A 26,171-nucleotide genomic window follows, 5' to 3' on the forward strand; every position below is an offset into this window, starting at 1 on the left:
TGTATTTAACTTTTTTTTTTTTTAATTTTTTTTTCAACGTTTATTTATTTTCGGGACAGAGAGAGACAGAGCATGAACAGGGGAGGGGCAGAGAGAGAGGGAGACACAGAATCCGAAGCAGGCTCCAGGCTCTGAGCCATCAGCCCAGAGCCCGACGCGGGGCTCGAACTCACGGAGCGCGAGATCGTGACCTGGCTGAAGTCGGACGCTTAACCGACTGCGCCACCCAGGCGCCCCTGTATTTAACTTTTTAAAAGGAAAGCTCTTCTTTTCTGTGTACATACTTCCCTAGGCACTACCAACACTTTCCTCCAGGCTTTCAGCAAACATCCACAGCCACTGTCATTTACTGTCCACAACCCTCAACATACCACTACCCTAAACTCCTGTTTAATTCGGATTCCTGTCATCTGGGTTGGGCAGTGGTAGGCTTTACTTACACGGATCTGTACTGTACATGTATTGCCAAGTTAGAATGAATTAATTAACACTGTAAATAGCAAATCCATAATTAGGTCCAGCATGTCATTAAGAGGTAGAGACTTTAATTACACACATTTCAGTAAGATCCCGTCATTGCTATATAATTGAACTTACCTCTTTTTCTCTACCCTTTCCCCCCACAATACAGCCAAGTTCACAGTCTGTCATTGCTAGGGGATTTTAATTAGGATACTGCTGCATCTTAATTAGAGATGAGGTTACCCATTAGTCTTGAAATTAATTGGATTCTCTCAAGGTTTATCTTATTTTGTGTTTGCCTTTTTTTTTTTTTTTTTTTTTTTTTTTGTAGGAAAATAAGCTGGAGGGGAGCATACACATATCTGAAAATACTGATGGTTTCATTTTCCATAAGCATTTGTTTGGGAAATTTCAGCAGTTACCTTCCCAAATTATTGGTGGTGGCTGTGGAAGGAACCGGCTGCTATTTGTGCCTGGTTAGACTTTTTTGTCTACAGTTGCAGTCAAGGTGGGGCGCCTGGGTGGCTTAGTCAGTTAAGCGTCCGACTTCAGCTCAGGTCATGATCTTGTGGTTCGTGAGTTCGAGCCCCGTGTCGGGCTCTGTGCTGACAGCTTGGAGCCTGGAGCCTGCTTCGGATTCTGTGTCTCCCTCTCTCTCTGGCCCTTCCTCTCTCTCTCTCTCTCTCTCAAGAGTAAATAAACATTAAAAAAAAAAAAAAGAATTGCAGTCAAGGTGACTGCTCCATAATCTGTTAGGAACCATAGGTAGTTTTCAGGTGAATTCATGTGAGAGTGCTATTGTGTAGTGGAAAGAGCATTTGTCGGGGCAGAGATGGTTGCCGCCTCCTTTTTCACCTTGTACCTGTTAGATGACCTCTTAGGGTCCAGTTTTCTCATCAATTAAATGAGGGGGTTAGACTAGAAGATTTTTAGGTTCCCTTCCAGTTCCAAGATTTAATTAAAATATGACTAATAAGAGAAAATACTTTTTAGTTCTGGAAGAGAAAAATCAGTTTATGAATATAGAGAGCCTTGATAAATTCAGGTGATTTGGATGAAGGCTAGTGTGAATTGGCTTAATGTCTGAACTCTAGAATACTAAACAATATACTAAATACCACTATTCTAGTTAAGCTTTAATTTAAATTAGGTTAGTAGTATTAACATGTAGAGAAAGCTCTAGGAAACCTGCAGCTGTAGATAATTCTGACTTAGAAGACAAACTATTTGGGTAATAAAAATAACATTTTCTAAAGTAGATTAAGTATTCTAGCATCACTTACCTTTTAATAATGTGACTTAGGGGTGCCTGGGTGGCTCAGTCGGTTGAGTATCCAACTCTGGCTCAGGTCATGATCTCGTGGTCTGTGAGTTCGAGCCCCGCGTTGGGCTCTGTGCTGACAACTCAGAGCCTGGAGCCTGCTTTGGATTCTGTGTCTCCCTCCCTCTCTGCCCCTCCCCCGCTCAAGCTCTGTCTCTTTCATTCTCAAAAATTAATGTTAAAAAAATATTAAAAGAAAAAAAGTGTGGTTTAAAGGTAAACTTTAGCCCCTGAGTGCTAAAAATAATTGAATAGGAATTATAGTACTTGCAGATCAAATCATATGAGACAAGGAGTAGTTTTGAAGTTTTCGGTTTTTTCCCCTTCCCCTAAATGTAAATGAACCTGTTAATCTTTAAGAAAACATAATTTTGATAGTCATAGCTGACCTTGGAACTGGATCCTTCACAAGGGTATTCTATTGTTTTGGCAGAATATTGTTTTGTGCCTCTGTCAACAAACACCTATGTCCCAGTTAACACTGAGTGTTTTTTTTAGCAAAAAGGAGCATGTATTGCTCCGTGCACATCTGGTTTCCAGTTTCTGGTCTCTGGATGATGTGAGCTGTGGATCCGTAGTGACACCTAGTGGGCGATAAGGATATGAGCGTCTGAATTTCATGGCCAACTTGAAAGGCCTTTGGGCATCATGCATTTTTGCCTTGACGTTCCATTTCTATCATGGTTTTCATTGATTGGGATGTAGTCATGGGGAAATTAAAAGGATTTCCATTGTTGCTGGGAATGTGTGTTGTTCACATTATGGTGGAATATGAAAATGCCTCTTCTCAACCTAAATCAGAATTACTAAGGTGAGAGCAAATCTTCAAGATATCTAATCCAGTACCCCCACTTTTTTTTTTTTTTTTTTTTTATAAAATAGACCTACCCTATGACCCAGCAATAGCACTGCTAGGAATTTATCCAAGGGATACAGGAGTACTGATGCATAGGGGCACTTGTACCCCAATGTTCATAGCAGCACTGTCAACAATAGTACCCCCACTTTTAAGATGAGGAAACACAGTCCTGATGGGAAATCGTGCAAGTAAGCAATAGAACCTAAATGTAAGCCTCCATCACCTAATTCCCAAGCTTCCTGCCATGCCCTACACATCATTTAATTTTGGGTTTTCTCTTTAGTTTTAAGACCCTGGTTTAGATGAAGGAGTAAATATATTCTCAGCAGAACCAGTACTGCTATGTAAAGGCAGATTTTCTTTTAGTAATATGGGGCTGGTCTCAAAATAGGGCTGTTGACAAATGCAATCCAGTGCTTGTGGACATCCATGACTAAAGCATGGGAGCAGGCAAGATCTGTGATCCAGGTCGTCAAGAGGTTGCTCGCGTTGAGGGAGGGTGGAGGAGGGAAGATGAGACGAGACCCTTACACACACTTCTGAGATTCTGTGGCTTTTCTTTGGCGAGATAGAACGCCTCTCTGTTCAAATTACCCGTATTTTCTAGTGTATAGCAGGAGAATTGGTATTAAAACAAACATTCCTAATCACATTAGGGTTTGTGGCACATAGTTTGTTTAATCCAGATTGGATACATCAGGTACAGCAGTGGCACATGACTCAATACTGTAAATGATAATACGTTTTAACATATGCACTACAGTTTCAAAAGAAGACGACAGGAAACTCAAGAGTTTTTTTTTTTTTCATACAAAGTTTTCACATGTTTTATCTTCCTGCGGTTTTGTACAGTATTTCTTTGCCATTGTGATGTTGGTAAGCAAAGCCCATTTATTATATGAAAATAGAAAAGAACACACTTGATGTTTTTCACGATAACATTAATGGGGAGGTGACCTCTAAGGAAAACATTACATTGGAATGTCTGATTATCAAAAATATACCATCCCTCCCACCTCCCAGGTTTGTAAAATAGTCTATTGGTCCAAGGAGCCCCCCAGGATTTGGGTCAGTGCCCTACACTGGTTTAGAGTGACATCATCCAGTGTAGTTAAGTAACCTGCTAAGATAAATGTCATTCCCACACTTGATGAGAAAAACATAGAACATTCTGAATAGAAAACAAGACTCAAAAGGAACCCCTTTAAAGCTATTTCTTTTTCTGATAGCCACTTTCTCTTCATGATCCTGTTTGGGCTCCAAGGGTCATGGATCATAAAAATGGTTTTCCTTCATCCAGTCAGTTTAAAGCTTTGCAAATGAGACTTCATAAGGAAATCAGAAAGGGAAAATAAAAGTCTTCCAGGTTCTTATGGTTACCATGCCAACTAGTTTAGAAGGGAAACTACTATTGCCTTAGGTTAACAGCATTGGGATCTTTCTGCCTTGTAGCTACCTGATAATTGAAGTGAGGGAGCCTGGACCACTGGACTTCGTTGATAGTCTTAGAATCTAGATTTAGCTCAATTACAACCACTACCTCTGCAAAGTTAAAAAGTCAAGGAAAAAAATCTACATACGCGTTTCAATGTACACTTCTGCCTATATTCTGGCCAAGTGACACGATCCTGAACTGCAGGAATGGTAATTTGAAAACTAGGTAAAAGTCCTTAGCACATTCACAAGGTGACTCTTGTTAACCATGGATCAGCATTAACTGTCCACTTTAATTTCTGTTCAAATTCGTTGTTCCCCTTAGTTTTACTTTTCTACTTGCTGGCCTTAAACTCCCATGTGATTGTAGACTATGTCCAACTGTCACTGAGAATATCTGGTCTTTCAGTCGGAAGTTAGTCCTGAATTTGACACGTTCTAAGAATGGGGGATGAAGGCGAAATCGTACAGAGTTTGCTTCTGGAGGTCCCGGTTCCCGGTGCTCCTGAATGGAATGCTTCCTCCCCCTAATCACCACCCTTGAAATCCAAGTATTAAAAATATAAGCAAGCCCCAGAGTAATGCAACATGATGTGGAAGAAAAATCTCAGGGCGAGAAGTCTAAGCCCTGGATCACAATCACGGTTCTGCCACTCACTTGCCATGCTGTGTCACTCAGTTTCTCTCCACCTGTTTTCCCTCTCTGTGAATCAAGGACTTAGTCACTTGACCTACTACCATCAGAGATAGTAGTAAGGATCAAAAGGACCCCGGAAGGGATGCTTTGAAATGTTTTAGCCCTCTCTTCATTGAGAAGAAGTAGCATTAGACGGAAGGAAAACTGTTCACTTGTTCACCTTTTGTTTGTTTGTGTTTGTTTTGGACAGAATTGATAGTCCATAGCTGGTTCCACCCAGAGAATGGTGGCTTCAAAAGATGGTTTGTATTAGCACAGTCAAATGGTTTCCAAGGGCTGTGTCCAAGTGGTATTGACATTTACATAAGACTATGTCTCTAATTACAGCATGTATTCTTTGATGGGTCTTCTCCGAAGCATCACTGCTCCTAGAGGCAGCGAATGTAGTGGAAAAAGCATTAGACTAATAGCCAAGGGCCTTGTGTTCTGGTCCCAGCTAGGACATTAAATGATTACATGACCTTGAGCAAGTCACTTAATTTCTCTGGGCCTCAGCTTTCTATGCTGGAAAATCAATTAGATATTCTTAATGCCTTTTAGTTCTAATACATTCTTAATACGATGTTTTCTAAGTTTCCATTCATTTGAACATAGCCTATTACTATCATTATTATTTTTAACCCTCTCTGATGCTTAGTGGGACTGAATGGGGCAAGGTGTTTCGGGAATCTTCTATTATGCTGAAGTGGTTCAAGAAACTCAGGAATCATTGCCCCAGAAAGCCATTACCTCCAGAAAACCCTGATATCCCGGTTCTTCGGTCACTGGCCAATGAGTTAGTCATTGAACCGATCCAGCACACTCAGGCCTTTTTGTTTACTCACAAAAGTCTTCTAACAGTGTAGTCTTGCTGTTCTCTCTTGTGTAGAGGAGTCCTTTTCCTGGGTTGACATCTCTTGGACCATTGGTGAGCTGGGTCTCTTCTCCCTGGCTGCAGCTACGTTGGGGGATGGAGATGAAGGGGACAGTCTGAAGTCTCTTAGGAACTGGCTTAAAGTGAGATTTATAAATGAAATTGAAGGAATACAAAATAGTTAATTAGGGTCAAAAAATGAGAAATTATGTGGGACATGATTTTAAAAATTTGTTCATTAATTTTTGTGGGAAGCACTAACACGCTCAGTCATAATGATCAGTCATTACTCTAACCCTGTGATGACCGGTTCTTAAACACAGGCTGTTTGTATGTGTATGCAACCATGTTCCTATTTACCTCTTTATTCCTTACTCTGCACTCAGTTTTTATTCTTTTTTAGTAGGCTCCACGCCCATCGTGGGGCTTGAACTCATGACCCTGAGATCAAAAGTCGTGTGCTCTACTGACTGAGGCAGCCAGGCACCCTGTGACTCGGTTTTTATGATGTAAACTTAGATACTTAGATATGCTTAATTTTGTTCCATTACCATTCTTTCAAAGGAAATAATCCGTTTCTAGTCCTTTGCCTGCCTTCTGCATGGAGTCCAGCCCAGTCTTTCCCCTTCCCTAATGGGATATGTGTATGAAGTGAACGGATTTAAGTACTGATTCTCAGGTGTGTTTAGGTTGTTGTTATTGTGTGTGTGTGTGTGTGTGTGTGTGTGTGTGTGTATTCCTGTGTATATATTCCTGTGTATATATTCATCTGTAGTTGCAAAGCTTTTCTGTCTACTTAGACCACAGGCTCAGAAGGTCAAAACCACCCCATTCTCATATTAGGGGGAAATCTTGGAGGCTGGACCGAGAGAAAGGACTCAGTCAGTGGTCAGTGAGGATAGTATAATGAGATAAAGGTCGAAGGCTCCCTCTCCTCTGCCCTTTTGCACACCTTCTGGTTAGGAGCCATCTCAGAACCCACTGGCCTTCCCCTTCCACAGGCTCAACAGAGCTGGGGACATAGGGAAGCCCACTGAAGGTGTTTTTAGGTTCCTGACTAGTGCAACTTGTCTAGATGGCTGTGGCGGGCAGAGAGGCTCTTGGCCTACAATTGAACTGCTAACCACTAAACTGTAGAATGGATGAGGAGCTTCTGAATCTCAGAGGCCAAGCCAGAGAGACTGCAACTGGGGAGGGCGGGAAGGGGCCTGTCTCTCATCCTGAGGCCCACCTGCTCTGCTCTAAGCAGTGAAAATGGTGGGAGGCTTCCAGAAATTCTTTTCCCAGTCCCACCAGGGTGTAAACCACTTGAACAGGTTCTCCAGAAGTTAACAGTCACTCCCTCACTTGCACGGAGGTGATCAGGCTTCGCCCCCATTTCAGTTACCTTCAGGGACATCAGGCCTGAAGACTCTTCAGACCTCAAGTCATTTTTCAGACCACGTAAGACTCATCTAGAATCTCTCACTTGCTTTTGCACTTTGGAGCATCCTTCACTGAAGCACACAGGCTCGATCTCCCGCAGCCTCCGGATGGGAGTTGCCTTAATTGTAAGGTAAGCCAGAACCTTGCCCTTTCTGCATGAAACTGTTAATGGGGCCTCTTGGCAGAGTTCCGATGGGCTTTATGGTGGGTCCTGTAAGAAGGGTACATAACAAGGTGCCCCCGGGGCCGACTACAGCTGTGAGCCCTGGGCTCTTCTCTCTTCACTGGCACACACCAGACTCGACCACGCCTCTCAGGTATTGGCTATTTCCTGTGTCAAGATCCCAGCGTGAAATTTCTGGTCAGTCCCTTTTTTCCCCAAACACCAGTGGTTCCAATCACAAGGGAGTGGACTTCCCTCATCCCTAAACTCTCCCTTTTTGGCTTTATTCTTTTCTCTTCCACAGCTGCATTCACACAGATACAACTTGCAGGCACGAGTCTGCAGGTGCTTGGCAGTAGGAGAAGGCTTTACTAACACGTCTCAGGATCACCGGGGTCCATGTAGAGACAGATGGCTGGACACAGAGAAGAACAGCCAGGGGGTGAAGCAGAGAGGGACAGAGACAGAGGACATACAGAGGGTAAGTGTTGCTGTGTGGTCAGTTGGCAGCTCTGTGCAGGTCAGCTGGGCAGTGGGGGCCCAGGCTCAGTTGACCTCACCCACCTGGGGGAATGGAGAGAGAACTCAGCAATAACGGACTTCTTAGCCTAAAAGCTTCTGCTATAAAAGAAGAAAAAAAAACCCTCACAAAATGCATTGTTTTGGTTCAAAGGTATTGGGTCCATGGAGAAAAATATGTCACAAAAATCCGTTGGTGTTTTGTTTTCCACCTTTTCCCATGAATAAATATTATCCATTAAGAGCCTTGAAAAAGGTGCTTAAATACACAGTGTTATATTTTCTTCCTGTTTTGCATGTGACAACTCGGCCTCTGTGCTGCTCTTGGTCTTGTATTTTCCTCACTGGGGGCTCCAGAAACAACTGTTATTTGGTCTGAGGCTCCCCCCCTTCCAGGCCCCGTCCTGGCACACAGCCTCTATACCACCCTCCCACCCCCGTCACCCCATCCCCCATCTCCCCCCACCCCACTTCCTCTGGCCCCAGATGCAGGACCACAGGGCCACAGCCACGGCCACGTCCGTCCGTGCTAGCAGCAGTGAACCTCGGGTGCCCCTTTGCTGCCTCCTTTTCCTTCCAGGCACAAGTTTCAGTGCTAGGGGTGCAACAGGGCAGGCAGAGATAGCGAGGACGGGGAGGGAGTGGTCCCACTGGCCACTCACCAACATGCCAGCCCCTTCCACTCCCACTCCCCGCGCCGGCCCTCTGTCCAGTGGGTTTACAAGGCGGAGACCTTGACGACATTGCTGGCTATGGAAGGAATGTTCGTGTTGGGGCCGGGGCTGGCAGGGGGCGGCCGGCTCTCCCCCTCTGGGGTTAGCGCTGGTGGGGTGGGGATGCTGATGATGGCTGTGGTGATCTGGGATGTTTTGCAGTTCGGTCTCAGTCCGTCGTCTGCTTTCAAGTTAAGGCTGGAGCGACTGGGGTAAAAAAAAAAAGAAGAAGAAGAAGAAGAAGAAGAAGAAGAAGAAGAAAATAAAGAGTGAGTTGGTGATGGTTCCTCTTGCTGGTGTCCCAAAGCGTCCTTGACTCCGACATGTCTAGCTCATGGTAACTAGGAGGAAGCTCCAGTGTCCCTCTGTCTCCGTTTTTGGTAGTTAGCCTGTCCCTACCCATTCTAATGATCATTTCTAACAATCGCAAAGTCACGTATGCTGGGCTTTGGAATTCAGGGGATACGTTAGACTGTACCCCCTCCCACGACTGTTTACCTATTATTTGTGGCATTTTTTTGCTTTCCCTGAATTCCTTGCCACTCACTGGAGATAGTGGGAAGTGGCCTAAAGTGTAAGCAGAGAAAGGAGGAAAAAGGTCAGTCTGTGGTTCAACAGCAGCCTGAGATGAGCCATGTCTAACACAACTGTGACACTTGTTTCCTTGAGAAAACAGTCCATTCTTTGCACTGGGGTACATCCCCCTCCTCCCGCCCCCCCCCCCCCCCACCATGGCCAGTTACTGTTTCTGGTATCTTCCGGTATCTAACCCCACATCGGGCCTAAACCTGCTATGGTATCCTCCCAAGCATCTGAAGAGCCTTTGGGTTAACCTGCAAGGATGATGCATTAGATAAGGGGGAGGGAGGGCTGGGGGGTCTCCTAACGCGGAGACTGTTTCCTTCTGTGACTGGCGCGACTCAAGCCTTGGGGACTGGCAGGGATGGAAGCCACCCACCTGGTAGTGAGCGAGGGCTGCTCGCTGCCCTGGATGTGGATCGTGCTGAGCTCTTGCATGCTGCGCAGGCGAGTGGCCGGCAGGTTGGAATTGGGCAGGTGTGTGGTTTTCTTACTGCGGCGGGAGCAGCAGGTGGTGGTGAGGCCCGGGTGGCTGGACAGCGAGGGACTTCTTGTGGACGGGTAGTTCTGCATCGAGCTCTCCATGCAGTTCTGCTCAAACATCTGCTCATCTATAAACTCGTGGTTCTGCGGGAAGCAGGAGGAGAAGTAGGAAGAGGAGACGGGAAGGAGGGGGATGAGCCCCCCATGCCCCGTGGGGCCGCCTGTCTCTGTCTGGGCCTTGAGAGGAAGGCTCCCAGCTGCGCGGAGCACCGATAAGCATCCCAGAGGGGCGATGTCCCACAGGCACCAAATGAAGAAAGAAAAAGATTCCTATTGGCAGCCCTGGCCACGAGACAGAAGGGCGGGGCTTGCATGTTAAATCCTGCTGTGACAATAACTCCACCTGCAGCTCTGAGCTGAAGGGATACAGAGGGCCTGAAGGGGTGTAGTGGTGTCCTTAGAGCTAGAAGCAGACTTTCCTTGCTTGGCAGGGCTTGCACACGACCTCCTGGAAGTGGCAGACAAGGAGTCACTGGCCTTGGGTAGCCAGTATGCTAGGCAGTCTTTAACGCTAGGTTGGATCTAATGGGTGACATCAGTACGAATGTCGGGTTAGTGTGAGACATCAGCTTTTAAAGGCCCTGGATTATTCACGGAATTGAGAGGGCTTTATTTACTCTTGGAGGCCCATGGGGCCAAAATGTCAGGGTTATGATTTCTTTTAACTACGGTGCTTCCCCCTGTCCCCCCCCCACCACCTGATTACGGGATACGGACCCCTAATATATCCGGAGGCACAGGATTCCCTAAGTCGTTAATGTAAGCATGGGAAGGGATGCTAACAACAGCCTTCCGGTGCTGAACCCAGGATAACTTAAAAAACGGCTGTTTCGCCAAGGTGACTAAAAGTCTATGGCATGAACGGTCTGGCCGAGGCCGCCAGTGTGAGGAGAAAGTCTGGGGAGAGGGAGCATGAGAACAGCGTACAGAGAGAGACCAGCCCTGGAAGCCAGTACCAGGAGTCCCTGCGGGGCCGGAAAGTGGCACACGGATGCCCAGGGGATAGCAACATGGGTGCCACGTTCCGCCACCCCTTCCGCGCCCTCAGGGAGGTCCAAAGAGGGAATCAGAAAGGCAGTCGGGTTGTCGGGCACAAAAAAAGCCTGAGCTGGTACTGGGTATGGCAGTAGAGGTAGGAATAAGCCCCAGAAGAACCAACGGCACATGCAGAGAACCAGACCGGGGGGTGAAGGGAGGAAATCCACAGACTCAGAAGAATCAGAGAGAAAAACACATCAATTGAATTTTTAAAAAGTTATACCTTGATGGTGGAGGTTCGTACAGATAACAGGGGATCATCCACAAGATAGGACAACCCCTACAGGACAACATGCCAACAGAAGATAAAAACACCATTGATTGTACATTCCAGCATTCCCAAGCTCAGTACCGACATTCAGTCCCTCCATCCCAACATTCCCCGCCCCCCCACCCCGAAATCCAGCATTCCGTCTCTTTCACCCCAGCCCCCCACCCCCACAGTCCGACATTCATTCCCTCAAATCCAGCATTCCACCCCTTCGATGCCAGCATTCCGTCCCTCCGGCCCCAAAGCCTCATTTCTTCAATGCCAACATTCCAGCCCTTCAAACCCAAATCTTTTTACCCACATCCTTTCAGTTGGCACATTCCACCCAGCACATGCAACTCGGAAAGGGCAGTTGGATCTGGGCCTATCCCGTTGGCAAGCTCCGAGTCTTTGAGAGAAATTCTAGATGCACCTGTACAGTTCTTGACCGTCAGACATAGTTGATAAATCCGGGAAACTAGGGTTTTCAGAGTACTTTCCCATTTTGGAAGCCCTCTTTGGGTTCAACTGCCATCCATAGTGTCCACATTTGGCTCATACTTAGAGGTATCTAACATCTATTCCCCCTGCATCTAGAGGCCAGGATATGGAACATTCGGAAGTAGAAAGGTCCTTCCTTAGGGTGCTGAGCCCTGACCATGGGCTCTCTGGGGAGGGAGGGCCTTGAAAGGAACAGGGAAGGGTTTCACCATGTCTCTCTTTGGTTGTCCACCCTGACTTCTCCTCTTCCCTGCTATTCCTAACACTTGTTGCCAAGGGTCCAGGCTTGGCCCCACTGCCCTTCCTTTCAGTCTGTCTGTGAGGCACAAGCATCATGCCACATTCCAGCTACGGCATCCTAAACCACGGCTCTATTTTAACAATAAGCCCTGTGGAGTCTGAACTCCCTGGGAGCCACAGGGTGATGAAGAAGCGGTGGTACTGATAACATCCTTGGCCACAGAAATGTAGGCACCGCCTCCTTCATTCACTGTCTTCTGTCCTAAGAGCTATGTAGGGAGCAAAGGAAGGACTCACAAATTGCAGCAACCTAGCCCGAGGGATAGGACAAAAACTGACGCCCTTCTCCACTCTTCTGTAACAATCTAGGATAAATTCAGCCTTAGTTTTGAAGAGTGATGGCCTTCGGAACTGAGAAACGGAGAGGCGGAGCCCTTAGCTCTCAGTGATCACAAAGTGGGCTATGGGGACTATGTAGGGGTCTGCAGAAAGGCTGTGGGTGGGGGGACCAACCTCCTGCACTGCTGCAGGACAGAGCTGGCCTCCTACCCGGGTGACTGTGCCCCACTCACTGGGGTTTTCCCCCTGAGGGTTAACAGAGAACCCATTGCTACTTTTTGGATCTAAAGGCGACTCCGACTTCTGAAGCCTGGGCCCAGGGCGAGGCCATGCGCATAGAGTTCTCTGTGAGTTCTGGCCTTCAGAAAAGAGTCGGGGGTCAGGGGTGAGAAGAAGCGCATTGGGCTGGGACTCACAGTGGTTTTCTCCAGGCAATGCAGCAGGTGGTGGTGCTGGCTCTCAATGAGTGAAGTGGTCTTGCCCATGTGCTCCTCATCTGGGGTGCCCTAGGAAGAAAAAAAAGAGGCTAAGGATGAAGCTGGTGACTCTTCCCGTCTCCATCTCTTCACTTCTCCACAGGAGGTGGGAGAGCACCAGAAAAATCGGGATGGACCAAATTTCAGGGTCACCATAGAACATGCTAGCTTTTGGGCTGGTGGCCCTTGGTCTACAGCTGGGTTAGGGGTAGTGGTGATAATCCTATGGGAGAGGTCTGTGGACGGGGCTGCTCCCTGGAGGGTCTGGAAACATGTCTTCCTTAGGGTTCGTGTTGGGGCTTTGGGGTGGCGGTGCCCCTGGGAAGAGAAAGCAAGCCCACCTCCCCAGCCCGGGTCCCGCCGGCGCCTACCATCAGCTCCAGTGCCTCATTGAGGAGTCCGTTGCGCTTGCTGTGCAGGTAGGCATTGGAGCTGCCCGTTTTGGCCACGCGGATCCTGGCCAGGCGAGCCTTCTGCAATCGGCAGAGAAAAAAGAGTGAGAGAGACTGAGAAATGAGACAACAAGCCTGGGAGGAAAAGCCAGAGGCAGCGGGCTGCCCCTGCACGGCTGCGATCCCAGATGAGGTCTGATGAAGGGGAGGAAGCGGCTTCTTCCCAGCCGCATGGATCTCTGTTTATAGATCCTGGGACCGGGTCTGAGACTCTGTGTACCCACTTAGTGCAGCTTGGTCCTGGTCAGAGTTCCTGGGGGTTTCCACTCATCTCTCTGGTGGAGAGCCCTGATGGAATCCCGGCAGGAGAAATACCACTCATCAAAGTCCTCCCTCTTTCCAAAAGCTTTATGACCTTTATCTACTCAGTATCACATTAGAGTATGTCTCATCTCTAACTAGACTGCCAGTGGTATTAAGGAGCATACGTTACAGCTCTCCCGATTGTCCCCTAGGGTCCAGTGCGGTTCCCCGCATCCAGCAGGTGCCCAAGGATCAGTTAATTATGAGGAAAGCAAGGAGTGTGCATATGTGCCCTTCACCACTTCTTAACATCTTCCCTTCTTTCTATTTTTTCCCTTAGCACTTATTACTAAGGTAGTAATTGGTTTCTGTGTTTATTTTGCAACTGTCCCCCAGAATGTAAACTCCTTGAGGACAGGAGTTCTTGTTTTGTTCACTGATATGTACCCAATGCCTAGGAATTTTTAAATTAATGAGTGTACTTAAAGTTGCATTTCGGTTTTGGGGAGTGGATTCATGCATGGATGTGCCAATACATGTATATTTTTGTCACGCGTGTCTGTGGGAATGAGAGCAGGTGCATGTGACATGGGGGCCGGTGTGTGTATGACGGGGGGGGGGGTGGAGCACATTTTCATATGCCACTCTGGCTTTAACTAGGACAACTGAAAATCTCCCCAGCTCCAGCCTGGTGCCTTCAGCAGATGCCTTCAGGGCCGGTATCTCAATGCAAGTGCATCTGTCTTGCTTGCAGAGGCCCGGGAGGCTGGACACACTGAACGTGCTGCTGCTCTTTTCCTTCCTAATGACCATAATCAGTGTCACCATGACTGCAGCACAACCACAGAGGGAGGCTGAAAGGGAAGAGTCTTTGGGAGAAGAGGGAGAAAGGAACCGTAGAGGGTTTCCTGCTGGTTTAAGAAAATGCAGCGAGAGTCCGGGTTCCTGGAGACCCAGGGTCGGCTCCAGGTCCTTGCCGCTGGGAGCAGAGCCCACGGACTCACAGACCCATCCTGGGGCAGAGGGGTCCCTCCTCTTGCCTCTGCAGAAGTCCCCTGTAACTTCCGCATGGACACTGGGCAGGACCAGTGTCCTTGGAAAATCGTGGCAATTTCCATTTCTCGTCACTCTCTCCCCAGCACGGGGGAGCGTCCCTTCCAAGTGTCCTGCTTGGCTGGTTCACGTGCTCAAAAGATGCTAGGGAGTCAGATCCAGGCTGTCAATAGAAGCACAAAGGACACACTGTATCTCTTGTTTCCTGTGGCCTACGTGTCCCTGTGGGGACAGCTCAACTCCCTTTCCTGGCTTCTAAATATGGGCATGAGACCAGGACCTGGGCCCGGAAGATCTACCTGGGAATCTGAGGAAGAGGGCTTCTCTGGATGGAGAGAATGGAAAGGGGAATCCAGCCAAGAAAGGATGGTGAGTAAGCCCTGTCAGTCCTCTTCCTCTGAGCAAAGAACTTTCATCCCAGCTCCAGGTGTCCTCCCTGGGGAGCCCGCGCCAGCCCTCCCCTTGGCCAAGATATCTATGTTCAAGCATGTTGCCCACCATTTGAGGATGCGGCTGTTATTGCCTTGGGTGAGGACTGGGTATTGAGAGCTGCATATGGAAATCCGCTTGTGTCAAGCTCATTATTGCCTTCTATAATTTGATTGCACCACTTAGAGCCAGACCTTTCCCGTATCTGGGGTCTGTCTTCATTACTTTCTAGAGATGAAAGATTCTCCTGTTCTCCTTTTGGCACTTCTTTTAATCTTATCTTACCCTGGGCTCTATTAGAGCAACAGATTGTCATATCAAATGCACAACACTGTTTAATCATTTCCCACACAGGATAAAGAGGTTTGCAATGTATTTGCAGAACCATACCCAGCACATGAAATTTGGTGAGGATTTCTCATTTGACTTTGAGCTCCTGAGAGCCCGAGTCTGGCCTATGGGGTATTTTTATCTTCAGCGTCTAACACAGAGCTGTGAGCTGAGCAGGAGCTCAAGCAAGGCTGGTGAAGACCCAGGAAGGAAGAAGATCCCTCACAGCTGGTCAGAAATCCATCAGTAAGGCCCTTGTGGTGGGCTCATCCTTGTGCGGACTGGTCAGCTTCTCTCTCCTCCCCTGGTCATAAGCACAACGTGAGAGGTTAAAAGAGAATGTGGGCATCACCTAGGCTACGTTAAAGACAAGAAAATTGAGGGTACGAGGGGAAGTAACTTCTCCAGGGCCAGGCAGTGGGGCTGGAGGGTCTTCCAACCTTCGGGTCAAATGCTGCCTCCATAACATCCCCCTCCTCCTTCCCTCAATTTCAACTCCTGCCAGCAAGTTTCTAAGCCAGATTAGCAAAGCCCAGGAAGTTGCAATTTCAACAGGGATGGAGATTCCAGGGTTGAAGGAGAGGTCTGGAAGGAAGATGCTGTCCCTCTGGGTATGGTTCCAGATGCATCTGTGCTCAAGAATCTGTCAGGCCCCAGGAAGCACTTCCTAGCTGGCTGGCAGATGCTACTGGGCCATGAGTATGGACATCTCTTGCCCTGGGAGAGGCAGAAGAAGGAAAAAGAGGGAGGCACGGAAAAGCCACACGAAAACACGGCCAACTGTACTCCCAAGCACTCATCCCAGAGAAATTAAAGCTTACGTCCACACAAAAACCTGTTCGTGAACGTTCGCAGTACTTTATAATAGCTAAAAACGTGGTTCTTATAATCCCGTGGCGTGGGATACATCCATGCCATGGGATACTGCCCAACAAGAAAAAGGAATGGACTATTGACACACACAACTTGGATGAATCTCCAGGAATTACGTGAGGTGAAAAGAAAGCCGATCTCCCAACGGTTACCAATCTCCCAAATGGTTACCTCCATTTATGTAACGTTTTTGAAAGGAAAACATGTAGATGGAGGACAGATAAATGGTTGCCAGGGGTTAGGGACAGGGTAGAGGTAGGCTGGGAGGAGCCCTTATGGATCGGAGCCGTTCAGCACCTTGACTGAGGTGACAGGTGCATGAACCTGCATGGGTGATGAAACTGTATCAGACTTCACACACACACACTTACTACTCACAATGAGTACAAGTAAAACTGGGGAAGTCTGAATAGGATTGGTGGATTGTATCAACATCCATACCCTGATTGTGATAATCTTATAACTACATGTGAATCTATAATTATCTCAATAAACATCTCCACTGAAAAAACCCTCCCACTCCACATGCTCCCCTCTCTCTGTCCGCTGCTAGACCTCCTTACTTGGTCTCCAATTCACGTGGCTTCGAGAACCTAGTCTCTGAAGCAAATGGTCATGGAGCCATTTTAGTAACAATCTCAAGCAAACCAGTTGTGACAGGAAAGGATGATAACTTTTTAAGCATTTCCTTTACACCTGAGGCAGGTGGACTGGAGCTAACCCTCAGGGCTGTCTAGCTCCTATGTGGTCTGGGCTGAGAATTCTCAGCTTCCATGACCTCCTGCCTGTCCCATCTCTCCACCGTCACTACATCCTCTGTACCTGCCTTCCTTGCCTCATGGTGACAGACTTAGTGCTGGAAGCAGGCAGTATTCTTGTATTCTTTTTTTTGTTTTTTGCCTCTCAGAAGAAGCCCAAGGTGAAAGAGACAGTTGAGCAACCTTGAGGAGAGACAGTATCCAGGCAAGGTGAAAACACTGTAAATATTTACTCTGATTTCAGAGGGAGAGAGAAGAGGGTGGGGAAGGAGGCAGACGGGAGGGAGGATCATCTTTAGCAGCCAGAGGGAGGGATAGGCCAAGGCTGATTCCTTCTGTATGGGGTGGGCTTTTTAAAGTTCCACGGGAAAGGACCACTGTTCTGTTCTTGGCAGGGGCAGAATGGCAGGGGATGTGATGCTCTGAGGGACAGAGGGCACAGAAGACACAGAGGGCACAGAGGGCAAGGGAGCCACAGGAGCGGCCTAAAGCCCAGTCTGAGTGGACACAGCAGGAGGCTAGTGTGTGAGCTGGGGATTCCTTGGACCCTCACCCACTAGACCAAACACCTGTTTCAGCCTAGCTCCTGGGTGGGGGGGGGGGGGGGTTTGCTATAGGACCCCTGGCTCTTCAAGGCCTCAGGCCACTTGGTTTGGAAGGCAGATCCTAGTTTTCCTGTAGCCCTTTCTTTAGGACAGCATAATGAATTTAGATATTGTTCACATTTGCTAGCTGACTTGAACAGGGAACAAGATAAGACTTCTATTTCTGGGACGGCTTGCAGGGGTGGGGGTGGGAAAGCTTGGACCCTGGGCAAAAAGGCAGGAAATGGGTGCTGGAGAGGATGGAGAGGACAGCACGGAGCCAGAAGATGAACCTAAGGCAGGCTGGCAACATTACAGACCCAGGTCAAGATAAGTCAAAAGGCACCTCAGCACAGGCGGAGGGGGTGACCACAAGGGCACACACAAGGGGATCTGTTAGAAGTAGGAGCCAACTGGATTCATGATATAGTTGCATAATATATATTATTAAGTATTTTTATACGTAAATTACCATACATTTCAGAACTTTCATGAACTCTGTGACTTCGTTTCAGTCAGCATACACAGATATGTTCTGAAATTCTGGATTTTTCTGATATGTCAAGGAAGCCCTGCTTGGTGGAAGGCCAGTAGCAGGGATCAGGGGGTGAGAAAACTACCCAGCTGCACGCAGTATAGGGCCTGACACACAGTAGGTGTGAAAATGTTTGTGGAAAGAGAGAAAGGAAGAAGGAAGAAGGAAGGAAGGAAGGAAAGAAGGAAGGAAGGAAGGAAAGAAGGAAGGGAGGGAGGAAAGAAGGAAGAGGAAGGGGGAAGGAAGGAAGGAAGGAAGGAAGGGAGGAAGGAAGGGAGGAAGGAAAGGAAGGAAGGGAGGGAGGGAGGAAGGAAGGGGGAAGGAAGGAAGGAAGGAAGGAAGGAAGGAAGGAAGGAAGGAGAAAGGAGAAGGAAGAGTAAAATAAGGGCACGAAATCTCAGGCCTCCATAAGTGACTCTTTCAACAAGGTCTCCCCTGTCCACTGTACCCAGAAAGGCTCTGACCGTACGCCCTGGAGGTTAAGGGGTACCCTATTTCAGCCCAGGTCAGAAGAGAAATGAACAACCCCCCCCTTCGGTCCTCCCCTTTCCTGATAGGAATCTGGCAATTCACTAGCCGGATGCCCTAAAAGTGCACTAAAGCTGTCAGACCTTTCCCTTCCTCTGTGAGTGAAGGAGGGCACCCACCTGCCCTGCCTTCTCACGCGGTGTTCTGGACACCGCCAACACTTTTCTCAGGGCAGTGGTCCTCCCGGTCTTCAGCTGCACCTCTGCGCCTTAACCCTAAACACCCTGAGGTGACCCACGTCCGTCGTGCCTTTTGTTCTGGAGCTCAGTGGCTTCAGGATGTTCCCCGATCCTGAGTATTCATTCTCTTCTCAGCACATGTATGTCTTGTCTGGATGTTTTGTATAGGCCGTCATAGGGTATTGGAAAGCAATGACGTTCCCCAGTAAGCTCCTGGCAGGGAGAGGGAGGGGCCCAGGCACTGCTGAGTGTTGGTGGCTGAGGTCTTGAAGGGGAAACCTGGGCTCAAGGAAACTGTGTGGAACATCCAGGAGGGAGATCATCAGCTTATGGATAAATGAGGGTCTGTTGCACTTGGCAGCTGGAACGCAGGACACTGGTAGGTAGGGAGGGACACAAAGCTGCCTTACCTTCCAAAGCCAGGGGCCGTCTGTGCTGGGATCCGCCCGGGCAGTCCAGGCCTGGCGACCTGACTGTGATAGCGGCACAAAGCAGAGGGCCAGGCCCCTGTCTGGTGCTGTCTCCCAGCCTCCCAGGGCCGAGGCTTACCTTTTGTGCCCTGCGTTTATCGGCTCTCTGATTCTGGTGGTAAATCCGGCTGAAGTTGGAAACAATCACAGGAACCGGCAGGGCAATGACCAGAACACCACTCAGGGAGCAGATGGAACCAAAAATCTTCCCTGCAATTGTCTTGGGCACCATATCTCCATATCTGAGAGAGAGAGAGAGACAGAGACAGAGACAGAGACAGAGAGAAACAGGTGTGAGGAAGAAGGGTCACTTGGGAAATAAGCCAGACATCCCTGCCCATCACTCACCTATCCATCCATCCATCCATCCATCCACCCACCCATCCATTCATTCAACAATTGTTTAAAGTGCCTACTATGTTCCTGCTATGACCTGGCACTGAACAAAAACAGACAAGATCCCTGTGTTCCCAGAGCCAACAACCTACAAGCAGAAGACCATGAACAAGTGAGTGAACACATAAAAACACTGACTTGTCTTTATTTCTAGGAGGAGAATAGAGACAGGTGCTGTTCCAGGTGCGAGGAGCGTGGTCAGGAAAGGCCTCTCTGAGGAGCTGACATTTCAGCTGAGATCTGAAGGTAAAGGATCCCGGTCAGGGGACACACTTGGGGAAGAGTGTGCCAGGCAGAGGGAACAGAAAGTCAGAGGCCCTGAGGCAAGAGGGAGCGTGGCCTGCTGCGGGAATGATTACAGACCCGTGGGTGGTGGGGTGGGCATGGAGGGTGGTTGTACAAAAGGAGGTGGAGGTCACCACACGGAGTATGGATTTTGTCCCAAATGCAGCGAGCAGCCATGGGTGAGTGTTAGGAAGGAAAGCAGCACCATCTCACGTATGTCTATCAAAATAACACGTAAGAAAACCGCCCTCTCCTCGTGGAGATTCACCACGCACAAAGCACTCCTGCACACTTACCTCACATGAGCTCCGCAAACCCTGTGAGCTTGGAGTCCTTGGCCCCATTGTGTAGATACAGGAAGTCGGGCTCACCGGCAGATAGACTGCCCACGTTTGGGCTTTCGTCTCTTTCCCACCAACCACACTGTCTTGGAGGGCAACCGTGAGCTCCAAAACCCAGCCCCGGAAGCCGCGGAGCCACTTTGGGACAGTGCTGGTGCCTCTCAGAGCTCAGAGGACCTCTCATAAGTACTTCACACCCTGGTGGCTGCCCCTGGGGACTGGCTTGGCCTGGCTCCCGCGCATCCCCGGGCAGGCAGGCCAGAGCCTCTCTCCTCCAATCAATAAGGTACTCTCCACAGTGGTTAAGTGTGTAGCCTCTTCTTTATTGAGATAAATTAAAGGCCTTATTAAGCGAAGAGCTCTGATGTCTCCTTTGGCCAAAGCCAACGACACCATCTCCCCGCTCCCCTGCCCTCTCCGTGTTTGGAGGGTGACCAGAATTGATGCCGCTGAAATTGTGGGGCTCAAAGTCACCTGTCCTGAGGGGACCCAGGTGTCCGGAGGATGCAGAGAGGATGTGGAAGGGGATAGGGTGAACAGTTTCAGAAGTGTGAGGTCCTCATCTCCTAAGCACCCAGGGGCTTTTGGGAGGCGATGCCAGCCATTGACACACATTTGGTGAGTGAACACGTGACCTCACGGAAGCCCCTCAACACCCTCTGAATTAGGTTCCTCTTTGGAGAAGGCACTTCCTTCTCCTTCCTTCCTTCTCCTTCAGTGTCTCGCCCTTTGCCCTGCCTCAAGCTGCCTCTGTGGTCTCTGTTGCTGGGAAACTCTAAAAGCACAGCTGATTGTCCCACGTTCAAATAATCCCAACGATGAAGAAAAGGGGGTTGCCCGTAGAGGCCAATCATGTTACTGAGGCTTTCCGGCCTGTGACGGAGAGGTGCACATCGAGCTCATGACCATGGGTGGAAATGAAGCATGGCAGGAGTATGGAAGCACATCGTCAGAAAGGCTACATTTTCGGGTGACTGAGGTGGTGAAAAATGCTCAGGACACAGAAAGGTGGTTTCATCCACTGGAAGAGAGAACAAGGAGCAGAGCTTTCTGCCTGCTGCTGGCGCAGATGGTCCACTGGTAACAGATGACAGAACCAAGCTCCCATGCGCTCTCCGCCTTTCCCACCCAGGAGACCAGGCTTCCTCTGAGAAAGGCCGGGACAAATGTGGGGAAGAAGGATGAGGAGCTTGAGGCAGGGGAGGGGAGGGCAGGCGAGGGCCCAGCTGTCTTCAGCGGAGGCACATCACAGGCGCACCTGGATCGCACCCCAGGAGACAGGAGGGATGTTTAGATGGAGTTGCAGAACACGGCCCATGACGGTCGAGAAACCATGGCGCCGCACAGAAATACCAAGAGACTGGAGGCCAAAAACAGCTGTATTGATATTTCTGAAGAGGAGGCAAGGAAGTCCGAGAAACCACAGACCAACAGGCTTGGCATCCATCAATTCTGCCACGAAACTGCTGGCAGAATTTGAGAGCAGGTATTAAGTGGACAGCTTGCGAACGCTTGGAAAATTAGCTATATTGCTCACTAAGCACGCAACTTGCCAAATTAACCTTATTTCTTGTTTTGAGAGGGTTAACTGGCTGGCGAATCAGGAGGCCGCCGGGTCGTGATTTTAGCAAGGTGTGCTCTCGTCCCAGTTCTTCGTACCCTTGACAAGCTGGAGGAACGGGTGTGGATAGCAGTGTGGTCGGGAGGGGTTGAACAAACACCTCCAGGCTTCTGACCCTTCCCAAAGATTGTCCTATGCCAGCAAGGGAAGTTCATGGCTTTCGTGTTACAAGGGTCTCCTTTAGTGAAAGGGTAAATAAGTCAATGAAATAAAGAATGAATCTAAAGCTAGGTCTCCAGTGGTGTGTTCCAGAATGTTTCAACAACTTATATAAAGCCAGAGGGAGGCAGCATGGCCTAATGATTGAGAGAGGAGACCGGAGACAGGTCCCAGGTTGATCCCCAGCCCCACATTACTTACTGGTTAAGTGACCTTGGGAAAGTTATTTAAGCGGAGCCTCTACCAATATAAAAGAGGTTTTATATATCTAACTTACAGGCTTGTTGTAATAATTAATCAGATGATTCAGGAGAAGCACTTAATGTTGTCTCTGGGTAAATGTAAATTCTCTATAAATAGCCAGTGCGGTGGGCCCCTATTGTTTTGTCTGTTAATAGCCTACCCATTTAGGAATTGTGCCCCATTGTTATGACAGAACCTCCATCCAGAGGAGCTGCCGTATTCTTACAAACCTTCCCCTACACCCCTGCTGCCACTAGGCACAGTTAACAAGTTTGGAAGGAGGCATCTGACTCAAGCTGGGCCAATGAGCTCCTTTCCTGGATTCATTTTTTTTTAATAGCCTTATTAACATATAACTTATATATCATATGATTCATCCATTTAAATCATACAATTCAGGGGCACCTGGGTGGCTCAGTTGGTTGAGCGTCCGACTTCAGCTCAGGTCTTGATCTCATGGTTCATGGGTTTGAGCCCCGCGTCGGGGTCTGTGCTGACAGCTCCGAGCCTGGAGTCTGCTTCAGATTCTGTGTCTCCCTCTCTCTCTGCCCCTCCCCTGCTCATGCTCTCTCTCTCTCTCTCTCTCAAAGATAAATAAACATTAAAAAAAATTTTGAAAATCATACGATTCAATATGTTTTAGTGTATGTATGGAGTTGTGCTGCCATCCCAGAGTCTAATTTTAGAACATTTTCATCACCCCCGCCCCAAACCTCACACCCATAGTAGTAGGTGACCATTCCACACCTCTCCCCCCTCAGCCCTAGGCAACCCCTAAACTACTTTAGACACTTACTGTGTCTACGGGTTTCCTTATTTTGGACATTTCATATAGATGGAATCATACAATACATGGCCTTTCTCGTCTGCCTTCCTTCACTTAGCGTGATGTGCTAAGGTTTCACAGTTTATCCTTGCTGTAGCAGGTGTCACTTCTTTATCCCTTTTTATTGTCGAGAAACATCCTCTTGTACGGATGTCCCACATTTTGTTTTTTCGTTCATCAGTGGGTAGACCTTTGGGTTGTTTCCACTTCTAGGCTACGATGAATAAATGAATAAATTCTGTTCTGCAGGTTCGCGCACAAATTTTGAGGAGTCACGTGGTAACTCCACGTTTAACAGTGAGGGGGCCTGCCAAACTGTTCTCTGGAGTGGCCGCACCCTTGCATTCCCAGCAGCACTAAACTGGGGCTCCCCTTTCTCCACATGTTCACCACCACTTGTAACTGTCTTTTGCGGCTCGCCGTCCCAGTGGGTGTGAAGTGCATTCCCCCGGCTGGCTAATGATACCGGCGACTTTCTCCCTTCCCCGGATATTTGCCTTTGAGATGAGGCCAATCTCTTCAAGGAGGTTGACGCTGCAACAAGTAATACCCTGGAGCCGCTTTCTGCCACGGGAAGAAGCCAGGCTGTAGTCAGAGAGGGAGCAGGCTGACGCATAGGTAGAGGCGAGAGGAGGAAAGGGGAGGGTGATGGAGACTGAGTTGCTGCCCTAATTCTGGGGACCGGCTTCACTCTCACCATTCCTATGGCTTCACTGTTCAATCCTTTGGACTCTGCACACCAACAAATCAGCGTTTTTGTTTTAACCTTCTTCCACTTGGATCCCATGATAATGATGATGATGATGATGGTGTTGATAAGGGTACTGCTGATTATTCTTATTAAAAAACATTTTTTTTACATTTATTTAGTTTTGAGAAACAGAGTGAGACAAAGCGTGAGCAGGGGAGGGGCAGAGAGAGAAGGAGACACAGAATCTGAAGCAGGCTCCAGGCTCTGAGCGAGCAGTCAGCACAGAACCCGATGCGGGGCTTGAACCCACAAACTGTGAGATCATCACCTGAGCCGAAGTCGGATGCTCAACCAACTGAGCCACCCAGGTGCCCCTGGTTATTATTATTTTTAAATTAATTTTCTTTATTGAAGTAGGGGTGACGTACAATATCCCATTCGCTTCAGGCATGCATCATAGAGATTCGATATTTTTATACATCACGCAATGATGCCCATGATAAGTGTAGTTACCATCTGTCACCGTACAAAGTTATTACAACCTTATTGACTATTCTCTACGCTGTGCATTACATCCCGTGACTTATTTATTTCATAGATGGAAGTTTGTGCTTCTTCTTTTTTTTAAGTGTATTTATTTTGAGAGAGAGAGAGAGAGGGAGCACAAATGGGCTAAGAGCAGAGAGAGAGGGAGAGAGAATTCCAAGCAGGCTCCGTGCTGTCAGCGCAGAGCCCCACACGGGGCTCGAACTCATGAACCGTGAGATCATGACCTCAGCTGAGATCAAGAGTCAGATGGTTAACCGACAGAGCCACCCACGCGCCCCAGAAGTTCGTACTTCTTAATCCCCTTCATCTACCCCACGTATTTCATCCATTAGATACTCTGGTAATCAGCAGTTTGTTTCCTTTATCTATGAGGCTGTTTCTATTGTGTTTTGGTTGTTCGTTTGTTTTCTTTTTTAGATTCCACGCTTAAGCGAAATCACAGAGTATCTGCCTTTCTCTGTCTACTGCTGGTTATTTTAAAGCAAGCTCTTCACATTTCTAAATGACAGCGCTACTATGAATTGAGGTCTTTTGGAGTCAAAAGGATTTTAACAGGTTGTAATCATGGGTGAAACCAGCCAGATTAAATCTAACAAAGATGAATGACAACACTGGCATTTTGATTCAAATAATCAATGACTTGTATAGCTGATGGGAAAAACCAGCTTGAAAGCCATCCGTGGTAAAAATCACCAGGGAACTTTAACTTTGACACAGCCACCAGCATAATGCAGCTGCTAAACAGCTAATGTCTAGAAAGAGGGAGTAGGTGTTCAGACTTGCCCCTTGGGGCCGACCACTTCTAGACCTCTGTGTGGAGTTCTGGGCACTATATATTCTACAGGACATTGATTAACTAGATCACATCCAGAGTTAGGATGGTCAATTGTCTGGAACTCTTCTCATAGGGAAAACGATCAAGGGGCCAGGAACGTTTGGCCTGAAGAAGAAGGGATGGAGAACGGAAGGATGGATGGGAATCATGTACTGGAGCCTACCCTGGGAACTTTACCTGCACCTGTGGGTCTCTCAGTAACCCCATCAGGTAGGGCTAACCCTCCATAGGAATGTGGAGCCCATGTCCAGGGAGGACAGTGACGTGTGTAAGTTCCTCAAGTGGCCGAACCGTCTGGGTTAAACCCCAGGTTGATCTGTTTCCATTGCCCTGCTCTGTCCTCCACTTCCTGCTCCTCCGGGGAGTAGGCAGGTGGACGAGGATGGTGGTGGGGAGGGTTCTGGGGAGTCAGCTGGAGCTCACCCCTTCCTTTGTCTCTACTGCCTCAGTGGTCCTGTGCAGCAGTTAAACGTGTGGAATCCTGGCTCTGCCACTTGCCAGCTGGGTGACTTTGAGCAAACCCCTTAGCGTCTTTGACCACAGCTCCTGGGACTGCTAACACCGTGGTACCTACACTTCATGGGGTTGTTGCGGGGGATTAGAGAGGTCCTATGTGGAAAATGCTCAATGGCACATAGTAAGAACTTTATTGGTGTTTATTAAACAAATCCAGGGCCTAGACCACCGCTGCCGCTGCTTCTAGACTGGACGTCAGCAAAAGCCTCCGAACCAGCCTTCTCACTTGCACTTTTGTTCCCTTTTAAATTCACAAAGAGCCACATTTTTAAAATGCAGATCCAAGCATGCTCCTTCCCCAGCTCACACTTTAATAAATGTTGGTGGAATGTGTGAGTTAATGAATAAAACATACCTGGCAATGTTGTTGCAAAGACTACATGCTTGCTACACAGTAAACACTCGTTAAATAGCAGCTAATCATGACTGCAAGGATCGTCCTGGGCAGTGGCCTTTGTCCCGGCCTCCCGGGGGCCCACCTGGGCAGGAGCACTGAGGTGCAGGAGCGGACAGTGATTCTCTAAGTGCTACTGGCATCTATGGCCTATTTTCTTTGTGGAATTTTGAGGAAAGAAAGGGGTGAGGAAAGAAAAAGAGAAAATGTCATGGCCTAGAAAAAAAAATTTAAGGCCTTAGCCTTATTTCCTTTTGTCTTCCTTCTTCATGCAAATAAGGACTCCCTTCCCCCACTCCCCAGCCTGGCTCTGAGAGTGGAGGAGAGGAAAGGAAGAGAAAGTTCCTCCTGGAGTGACTCCCAGGTACGATGAACTATGGTGCTCACCCAGGACCTCACCTGTGGCACGTGAGGTGGCCGTCCGCCCCGGAGCAGGAGGGGCTCAGGTACTCAGCGCCTCTCTGTCCAC

General features: G+C 48.4%; 1 protein-coding gene across 2 annotated transcripts in view; it reads right to left on the reverse strand.

Moving 5' to 3' along the window:
• Positions 1-8,209: 8,209 nt before the first annotated feature.
• Positions 8,210-26,171, reverse strand: part of KCND3 (potassium voltage-gated channel subfamily D member 3) — a 202,736-nt gene continuing 184,774 nt past the window's right edge. The window contains exons 2-7 of one of the 2 annotated variants that reach the window (XM_032594359.1): positions 18,926-19,088; positions 12,784-12,885; positions 12,353-12,442; positions 10,830-10,886; positions 9,405-9,652; positions 8,210-8,653 (exon numbers count right to left, since the gene is read on the reverse strand). In XM_032594359.1, the coding sequence (XP_032450250.1) occupies positions 8,452-8,653; positions 9,405-9,652; positions 10,830-10,886; positions 12,353-12,442; positions 12,784-12,885; positions 18,926-19,088 (862 nt within the window). In that variant the 3' untranslated portion in view covers positions 8,210-8,451. The remainder of the gene's footprint in view (positions 8,654-9,404; positions 9,653-10,829; positions 10,887-12,352; positions 12,443-12,783; positions 12,886-18,925; positions 19,089-26,171) is intronic. The other variant, XM_032594360.1, reaches the window with a different exon arrangement.

The sequence above is a fragment of the Lynx canadensis genome, chromosome C1 (assembly GCF_007474595.2).
Source record: "Lynx canadensis isolate LIC74 chromosome C1, mLynCan4.pri.v2, whole genome shotgun sequence".
In the NCBI taxonomy this organism is placed as follows: Eukaryota; Metazoa; Chordata; class Mammalia; order Carnivora; family Felidae; genus Lynx; species Lynx canadensis.